Here is a 10295-nt window from a genome sequence, read left to right on the forward strand (position 1 = left end):
CCGGATTCAAACGATTATAATTGAGAGGGTTTAAAACAATCAAATAAGTTTAACATTTACCGATAGAAACATTATTTACTACGTGGTTTTAAAAGAAAATAAAAAGCAATGAATGGTTTATTTTAAAAATGGAAGTACTTTAAAAATAATAATAAACAAGAAAGGGTTTATAATGCAATTATCCCTTAATACGTATTTGGTGTGTGCATCCTAAGTTCTTTTTTACAAAAAATCTAAAAGGGAGAAATTTTATATCAGATCCTTAAACGTTTCGGTTTATCACATTTTAGTTCGATACTGTGACTGTGTAAAACGGCATCAATAAAAATCATTAAAAAAGAAGAAGATGATATCACAAAGCAATCAAATGACATTGAAACACACGAAAGATAACACTTTATTTTCGTAATTAATCTGTTTCATTCAATTTTCGTAATTAATTAATTTTTTAGTAATATGTTTATAAAAACCCTATTTTGCCCCGTGCATCAAAGGTGATGGACCTACAGCCTTGAAGATTGATCTACAGACACAAACAGCTGTTGAAACCATTATGGTGAACCTGTAAGATAGAGACTGCACCTAGGGTGCCAGCGTCACTCACCTCAGCCACTTATCAATGAGCCATCCTTTGGTAGATAGGACATAAAGACAGAGCCCAATGATATGGTTGTCTAATCATAAATACCATACAATACAAAAAAAATATACGATAAATATATGTAAAATAATTTAATATAATGTAAGCAAGATTTAATATATAAATTTTTGTAAGTTTTTTTAATTTAGTCTTTAAATTTGAATTTCATCAAAATATGATGTGACACTTTAAGAGTTTCATCATTTTCTAAAATTATACAAAATTTAAATAATATTAAAATATATATAATTTTTTTAAAAATTAAAAATTTTTAGGTGATAATGTAACACAATCTCATTGTCTCATGTCATCGCACTTTAACATATTCTAAATTTAAGAGTCAATTTGTGAAAAACTGCTAAGTTTCGAGACTAATGTGAACCGAGAAAATGTTTCTAATTTAATCCCTAAACTTTGATTTCATTAAAGTGTGTTGATGTGGCTCTTTAAACAAGGGTGAAGTGATTTATTTTGAGGGCGAATTTTAATTGTATATTTTTATGAGAGTTAAAATGCAATTTCATCATTTTAATAATTTGTATCTTTATAACTTTTTAAAGAAGTAAATCAAAATTTTATCATTTTTTGAGGGCCAAAGTGAAATTTTACCGTATACTGCCAAAATTGAATATTTTCATTTTAGGGGGTCGTGGCCCCACCTAGCCCCTTGACACATCATCACCTGGTTTTTTCTTAAATATATAAAATACAAAAATACAAAAATAAAAATTATATTTTTTGAAAGAAATTTCTTTTAGGTAATAGCATGTCACAATCTCATAGTATTATGTCATTATATTTTAATGGAATCTAAGTTTAAAAATTAAATTGAGAAAAGCAGTTAAATTTCGAGACGGATGTGAACCAAAAATTTTCAAGGACCAAAGTGAAAAAATACCAAATTTAAGAACTAAATATTGATTTCTCCTACCACTTAACATATTAATTTTACAAATCAAAATTATTATTAAAAAATGTCAAATCCATGAATATTGAAAATTGACATTGTATTTTGTCGAGACTGTTCCTAAAGTAATTTTACCTCCATGAGACTCCAACCTTATGATGGATAGATAGGAATCATCAAAAGCAAAGAACATTTGATTTGGTCTATCAACAAAAATTCATTTTAAATTCTGGGTTGAAATTTAAAAAAATACAAAAAAAATAGTTTCGAAAAATTAAATCCATTTAAAAATAATAAAATTAAATAGTTTAGTGATAAAAAAATATAATTGGGTGACTATTAGTGTAGTTTACCCAAAAGTAAAAGATAATATGAGTAGACTTAAACGAGCTTGAGTTGGTCATTTACAAATATAATTAAATTTGAACAACATTTAAGACTCGTATTTTAGATCGAGTTTGGGCTTGAATCACTATGCATGATATTGATGCCAAGCACAAACATGACTTAAACTTAACTTAATCCGATCTACAAACACCTGTAATTAATTAGTGTATTATTATTAAGGAAAAAAACTTATTCTATACATTAATGTTAAAATGAACTCTCATAAGTCATATATGCACCTTTTACTTTATTATTTTTGTTTGTTTATATAATAATAATAAAAATTTTATGTTTCAACAAATTTCAAATATTATTTGGTCACATACAGTCCTATCATGAAACTTACTTTTCATTCTATAATATGTGTGAATATATTTATATATATTCCATACTAATTTTAGTAATGAATTTGAGACCGTCCAAGTCGAGTTGGGAAAATATCAAGAATATTTTTTGTTTATAGGTTTTCTTGAATTGGGTCCTTATAAATTTAGATTACTTTTAAATTTATTTATTCAGATCATTTCATGTTTAAGTCATTTCGGTTTAAATTATTTTGGGCTTCAATCGTTTTAAGTTTAAGTAAATTTCGGATTAACGTTAAGTTTGAGTTGTTTATTTTAAAAGTTTCCAAATTTATATCGAGTTGGATGTTTTTTGAAAGTTTTAGTAGTGCAAATATAATATAGGTATAAATATTTGTTTGGATAATTAGAATATAGAATCTATAGCTAGTATAATGCATAAGAGATGAAGAACCGAATCAATTCGGATAAAACTCACATATAATATATGCATATGATGAATAAGAGACTCATACCATATAATTACAAACTTTATGAACTCAAAACTTTCACGTTAGCTAATTCGTCGATAAGTCGTGGAATCGGATTTAAGTTAAAATATGAGAAAAAAATCATTAAAGAAGGGCATGCATGGTGCCAATTTGTCGGAGCCTATTGACCGTATGGTATATAGTCTATGGTCTATGGTCCCCCTCTAAATTCCAAGGTGTACCCTCAAAGAATCCAATCTCTCTCCGAAAATGACGACACCCCCCATCAATTGTGGTCGAGAACCCTTCGAGCACTTCAACCATGGTGCTTCAATAAAGTTAAACTACATATTATCACTAAATTATCAATATATTAATATTTTAATTATTTAATTTCAAAAATTATAAAAATGGTTATTATATTATTTACAAATTTTCGTTTAAGTTATTGAGCTGTTAAAGTCGTTGTTATATGACCTCCTATTTGCATTGTTTGCATCAATCAAAAGTTCTTATTCTCTTTCTCTTATACAGTTCATTTTTTTTCATTAAATAACTTTGAATGAAATCTGCAAATCAAATACCTGATGCTGATCGTCCGATCAGCTTTAATCTAAGATATATCTTCTACTCACTAATAAATACTGATCCATAGTACCGATTGTTGAATCATCACTTGTAGCTCACTAATCGAACTTTAAAAAACAAAACTTAACAACTCAATGACATAAATAAAAACTTTTGAATAGTTTACTGATTTAAATGAAAACTTTTGAATAATTTAGTGATCATTTTGTAATTTTTTAAAATTAAGTGACTAAAATATAAATTTACCAATAATTTAGTAACATTAAATGTAATTTACCCTAATAATATAATAACCACCATGCCAAAGATTTTTTTTTTAATTCTTCAAGTTGCCATAACACCCAACGTTTTCATTTTACTTGCTACCTTTCGTTTCGTTTCTTTTCTTTTCTGTCCCTTTATGGAAGCTGAAGCTAGCAATGGCAATGGCAATGGCAATGGTTGCTCCAATGATCACGACATTATCCGTTGGTTCGACACCATATCAACCAACGTCGCCACGGTTCAAAGAGAAACCCTTCGCCAGATCCTCGAGTTGAACCGCGGCGTCGAGTACTTAAAGAAATGGTTCGGGGACAAGGATTTGGATATTCGAGAGATGGATGCATGTGAAATGGAATCGCTTTACACTTCTTTGGTACCTTTAGTTTCCCATGAAGTTTTAGAGCCTTTCATTCAACGAATTGCAGATGGGGACACTTCTCCTATTCTTACCCAACATCCTATTACCACTCTCTCTCTAAGGTAAGGACATTGTTCAGCTTTGGGACAAAACATGGCTTACATTCATGACCCTTGTCTTAAAGTGTACTGTAAAGATATCGATCTCTCTTTTTTTTTTATGTCCATGTTATATCTTTAAGATAATGTTGAAACAAATTCAGTTTCTTAAAACATGTATTAGCTTTGTGTTCAAAAGAGTGGTAGAGATTTCATGGCACCTTCCTTTTAGTGAAATTATATAAATTTGTGGTTCTTGTGCTTATGTTTTTTGGTCTGTTTTGGGTTTATATCGTTTTTGGTTTGTGTAGTTTCATCTTCATATTCGAGTGATTTTGAGCTTAAATTGGTTATTGCTCAAATAAGTTTTACTTATGAGTCAATTTAAGTTTAAATTCAACTGGTTCAAGTTGTTAATTTTTTATGATTAAATCAAGTTGAAACAAGTTTAGATTCGAGTTAATCTAGTTGAGTTTCGGGATTTTTTTATTCTCTAAAAGTATTAATCAAAGTTGCCTTACTATAATGATGCTAAGAGAGTTTGGTACAAATTAAGACTTTATTTCACTTATTACCCAAAGAATGAGTATATTTCAAAATCTACTCCTCTATATTTTGCAGATGATTTTTTCGTATTAAATTTAAATAAAATATAATTATTATTTCGTCGTTTAATCTAAATAAAATTTACTTACGTTTCTCCTTTGCAGCTCCGGTACCACCGAAGGTCGACAAAAGTTCATACCATTTACCCGTCATAACCCGGAGACAACTTTGCAGATCTACCGATTAGCAGCAGCATATAGATCAAGGTCCTCCCTTCACCTCTTTCCATTAAATCCCTACTTGGGGACGACTCGATATTATATATTATAATTGATTACGATAACATTCGTTATGTGTTTTACAGGGTGTACCCAACACGAAGCAATGGAAGGGTCTTAGAGTTCATATACAGTAGCAAAAGGTTCAAAACAAGAGGAGGACTAATGGCTGGAACGGCAACGACGCACATTTTTGCCAGTGAAGAATTCAGAATCAAACAAGAGAAAATAAAGTTGTTCACTTGTAGTCCCCACGAGGTGATCTCGAATGGGGACTACAAACAAACAACGTATTGTCACCTCTTACTCGGCCTCTTCTTTCGCAAAGAGATTGAGTGCATTACCTCGACTTTCGCTTACAGTATGGTCCAAGCCTTCTCCTCGTTCGAAGAACAGTGGGAAGATATATGCGAAGACATCAAAGAAGGCAATGTTAGCTCGAAAATAACGTTGCCGAAGATGCGGAAAGCCGTGTTGGACATAATCGAACCGAACCCAAGTTTAGCCTCGAGGATTGAAGCTATTTGCAAGGGTTTACAAGGCTCGGATTGGTTCGGTTTGGTACCTAAACTTTGGCCGAATGCTAAATACGTTTACTCTATAATGACCGGATCCATGCAACATTACTTGAAGAAACTAAGGCATTATTGTGGTTCGTTGCCATTGGTGAGTGCCGAATACGGGGCGACGGAGAGTTGGATCGGGGTGAATTTGGATCCATCTTTGGAACCCGAAAAGGTCACTTTTGCTGTAATGCCCACATTTTCGTATTTCGAGTTTATTCCTCTTTATAGACAAGATCAATATTCGGGTTCGGGTAGTGTTGATTTCATTGAAGATGACCCGGTTCCACTCTCCCAAGTCAAGGTTGGACAAGAATACGAGATTGTTCTCACTACTTTTACTGGTAAGTTCTTTTTTTTTTCTTTTTCAGTATATTTATTTAAGGGTTAATATATATTTTGCCCCCTCAACTTACTCAAAAGCATTTAATTGGTACTTATGGCCGAAGTTAGAAACCTTTTTAGAAGCATCGAGATTAAATTATATATTTTTATGAAAGCTAAAAAGTAATTTCACCATTGAATTGACTTATATTTTTATAATATTTAAAAAAGCTAAATTGAAATTCTAGCATTTTAGAAAACAAACTATAATTTTACTGTATATTGATTTAAGATTTTATAAATTTTTAGAACTTAAAAGAGAATTTCTCATTTTAAAAGGGTCAAGCCTTTGCTTGCCTTCCTGCCTTTGTCTCTATCGGTACCCTAATTAGTATTTGAACTTGTTTTCTGTTACAAGATTGCCATATGTAAAATATATAATTTAATAAAAGGTATAATTTTATTTGGACATCAATTTGTCCGGACTAATTTTAGATGTGTTTTTAGTAAGTTCATATATTTTAATTATTTTAGTAAGATTGAGAAATGAAAATCTAATTTTTTTCAACATTTAAAAAAAAAAAGGGGCATTTCCTTATATGTTGGTTCAATTTCTTCAAATTTTAATGATTTTTTCTTAATTATTATGTATAATTTTAAAATTTTCAAAATAGTTAGATAATCTTATTTAATAAATTGAACTCGTTAAATCGAAAATTGAAAGTCATGCTTCGATATAAACATTAAATTTCAACCAATGACCTCTATATGTATGTTGGGTATGTCCATGATTCTCATTTTATCTCTTCATATTACATATTATTGATTATTTTAATTTTTAATGTCTATTTATTTACAACTAAGTTTCTTTTAAGAAAAAAATTTATCCCGCTCCATTTTGCCTTCATTTAAAATATATATTTGTCGATTGAGTCTCAGTTAGATTAGTATAAGTATTGTTACCAATACAGGAGGATGTGGGTTCAAGTATGTTGAAGCGTATTGTCCTCCTATATATGAGTTAGAGAGGAGTTATAGATAGTTTTATGCCTGTTCAGGCCGAAAGAGAAGGTTGATCGAAGGGTTTCCATAAATCTTATAATCAGAACCTATAATGAGTTTGTTCAAATATATATTTTTTCATTTGGAGTGAAGTAATTGAAAATTTTATATGAGGATTTGAGTTTTTATTATTTCATATAAACTCATTTTTTTCCACAAATCATAATCGTGTTTACTATGTATTAATTGGCAGGGCTTTACAGACATAGACTCGGAGACGTGGTAGAAGTGAGCGGATTTCACAACGAAACCCCAAAATTGAAGTTCATATGTAGGAGAAAGCTATTACTAGTCATTAACATCGACAAAAACACTGAGAAAGACCTTCAATTAGTGGTCGAAAAAGGTTCCCAATTGCTGAGCAAACACAGAGCCGAGCTAGTCGATTTCACGAGCCATGCTAAACTAACGCATCAATCGGGCCACTACGTGATCTATTGGGAGATCAAAGGCAAAGTTGAGGAACGGGTCCTCTGCGAGTGTTGTCGGGAAATGGATGCCTCATTTGTTGACCCCGGCTACGTCGTGTCAAGACGGACCAACTCGATCGGACCATTGGAGCTTTGTATCGTTGAAAGAGGTACTTTTAAGAAGATTTTGGATTATTTCATAGGGAATGGGGCGACACTCAGCCAATTTAAGATACCAAGGTGCACTAATAACGAGACATTACTTAAAATCCTTGATCTTTATACTGTTAAGAGGTTTCGAAGCACAGCTTATAGTTAAAGCAGGAATTTGTTTACTTTATTGCAATCTTAGAATCCAATTTCTATTTATGTTAACGCAGGAATTTGTATTGATGGGCGACTTATTCACTCTTAACTTATAAAGTGATATCCAATTTATCTAAATTTGAATTTTTATCATATGAAAATTTTCTTTTTCTTTTTGAGTTGTGATTGTTTGATCATAAATTGCTTGTAAAAATTACGATGATAGTTATTGGTTTGCTCAATAAAGAAAGATATTAGATTGGTAAAAGCATGAGTTCAAATCAGGGTGTAATTGAACCGAGCCGAGCTTGAATATTGTTAAGCTTAAACTTAAGCTCGACTTGAAATTCAGAGCTTGATATTTGGACTCAATCGAACATCAATTTTTTAGCTTGAGCTGGACTTGATAATAAGGGTAATAATGTAACTTAATAATATAAGATATTTAAAATATATATTATAAGACTAGTAAGTTGTTCGAGCTGAGTATTATTAAGCTCGAATTTAGCACAATCAGTAGTTTCTTGGTCTTTGTTTTTTTATACAATGCCTAAAACTATCCATAGTTTATTCCTAACCCTTAAATATGAAGATAATGCATTTCAATGCACTCAAAACCCACATCCTCTTACACTGACAATAAAGGTGATGCCAACTAAGCTAAGACTCAATCGGCTATAAGGATTAAATTTTAAAAGTTTAATAATTACCATATCAACATTATTAATCAAAATCAATAATTATTAAGTAAACAAAAATAAAGTTGAATCAAGACTTCAACTTTTGTGAGCATAGTGGATGGATGAAAATGGAAAAAGAATCCTTGTGGTTAAGATGAAATTAAAGACTCAAAATCTATTTGCCACTTTGGACATTGGTAAAATCTATATGAGATATCATTGAACCATTTCAACCATTAAAACTCATTTTTAGATAAGGTGATAAGCCCACGTGGCACTAACCCACTTCTCCTTTACATGCACCAAACACCCAAATTTCCCTTTCTCCCCCAAAAACCATGGCTTCCCCATCGCTACTAACCCCTACCCCCAAGCTCCAACCCCTCCTCCCCACCTCCGCCGCCCCACCACCCTCTCCTCTGCCGCACCAAAACCACCACCATCCTTCACGTCGCCACTTCTTGTCTCTTTCCGCCGTCACTACCGCAACACTATCTCTTTCATCGCTTCTACCAGTGACACCACCGCCGGCATTCGCAGCCGACGATGAGGAGTACGTAAAAGAGACCTCCGACGTCATCAAAAAAGTGAGGAACACCATCAACATGGACAAAAACGACCCTAACGTGGCCACCGCGGTGGCAGAGCTTAGAGACACGTCGAACAGTTGGGTGGCTAAGTACAGGAGGGAGAAAGCTTTGTTGGGTCGACCTTCGTTTCGTGAGATTTATTCGGCATTGAATGCTGTCTCGGGACATTATATTAGCTTTGGGCCGACGGCGCCGATTCCGGCGAAGAGAAAGGCTAGGATTCTTGAAGAGATGGATACCGCCGAGAAAGCTTTGTTGCGAGGAAGATGATGAAATGGATCAACACACATGTTGATTTGCTGCTTAAAACTTTCGAGATTTTAACGGCTTAAAATAGTTATTGAATTTTATTGAGTTTGAGATTGCAAATTTGCAAATTGGTGATTCAGTTTGTAAATTATGAACAAAAATGATGATATTATTGTAATTCAATGCTGAAAAATAAAAATGGTCATCACACTTAGCTCGATGAACATGAGAGATTCCTCTATTATACGGATATGATTAAATTAGTCCCTTAAATTGATCATTTAATAATAAGAGAACTAATTTGATCCAAACCTTATAATGTAGGGAGCTCCCCCGCACTTTACCCATCACAATTATATTTGAGTATTTACTTGACATCAATTTTGATTAGTGGTGCATACGATCTAGAAGTCTTCATGGGTTGGGCCGGTCGAATTCGAGTCAGGTTTAAGTATAATATTAACATACTTTAAGCTTGTCCAAGCTTCGCTCGGCCTAAAATATGGCCTTAAATTTTTACATAAGCCCATATATATTTTAAATTGCTAACCCAAGTCTATTTTGGAACCGCTCATGTTATTTTTTAATTTAAAATATCTATTTATATTATTTTTAATTTAATACTTAATATTTTTTATTTTGTCATTTATTGAATTTTTACATATAAGCATCTTAACATCTTTTTAGTGTTTTCATTATAATATTATATATTATTATAAGTTTAATTTTTTTGTGTTATAAATTATATAATGAAATAAATATCAAAATTATACATGAGTTTTGATCCAAAGTGTAATATCATTCGTAAACTTTGATTTTGTGCGATTCTATATATGAAATTTTGATTTGATTTTATACATACTTTGTCAATTTAACCGTTAACTTTCAAAAAAAAAATCAAATCACTATTTTAATGAAAATGTTGACTAAAACGATATTGGAGTAGAAAATCGCGCAGCGGTCCACGTGTACTTTATGTTAACATGACATCATTTGTATTATATGTCACAACAATAAATAATTTAAATTTTATGAAAATAAAAATTCAAAATTCAAAAATATTAGCAAGAAATACACGTGAATTGTCATGTTGGTCGTTATTTTTAAATTTTTAATGTTTTAGTCATTATTTTTGTTAAAAGCTAACAATTCAACAATTTTTATAGATTGATGGTCAAATTCAACTATTTTTAAAAATGTTAAGGGTCAAATCTAACTTTTAAAAAAAGTCGATAAAAGATGTAAAAGTTAAGAGCTAAATTTATCTTTA

At 31.4% G+C, this 10295-nt stretch overlaps 2 protein-coding genes across 2 annotated transcripts; both read left to right on the top strand.

Annotated features, from left to right (window-relative positions):
- The first annotated feature begins 3611 nt into the window (after nt 1-3611).
- On the top strand, nt 3612-7685 carry LOC105774029 (indole-3-acetic acid-amido synthetase GH3.10). The gene is made up of 4 exons (XM_012596338.2): nt 3612-4041; nt 4728-4829; nt 4928-5748; nt 6984-7685. Exons 1-4 carry the CDS (start codon nt 3698-3700, stop codon nt 7517-7519), a joined length of 1803 nt encoding a protein of 600 aa, XP_012451792.1. The 5' UTR covers nt 3612-3697; the 3' UTR covers nt 7520-7685.
- An 824-nt stretch (nt 7686-8509) lies between these two features.
- LOC105774035 (photosystem II repair protein PSB27-H1, chloroplastic) lies at nt 8510-9249 on the top strand. The gene has a single exon (XM_012596351.2). The coding sequence runs from the start codon at nt 8525-8527 to the stop codon at nt 9044-9046; it is 522 nt and encodes a 173-aa protein (XP_012451805.1). The 5' UTR covers nt 8510-8524; the 3' UTR covers nt 9047-9249.
- The last annotated feature ends 1046 nt before the right edge of the window (nt 9250-10295 follow it).

The sequence above is a fragment of the Gossypium raimondii genome, chromosome 1 (genome assembly GCF_025698545.1).
Source record: "Gossypium raimondii isolate GPD5lz chromosome 1, ASM2569854v1, whole genome shotgun sequence".
Classification (NCBI taxonomy): Eukaryota; Viridiplantae; Streptophyta; class Magnoliopsida; order Malvales; family Malvaceae; genus Gossypium; species Gossypium raimondii.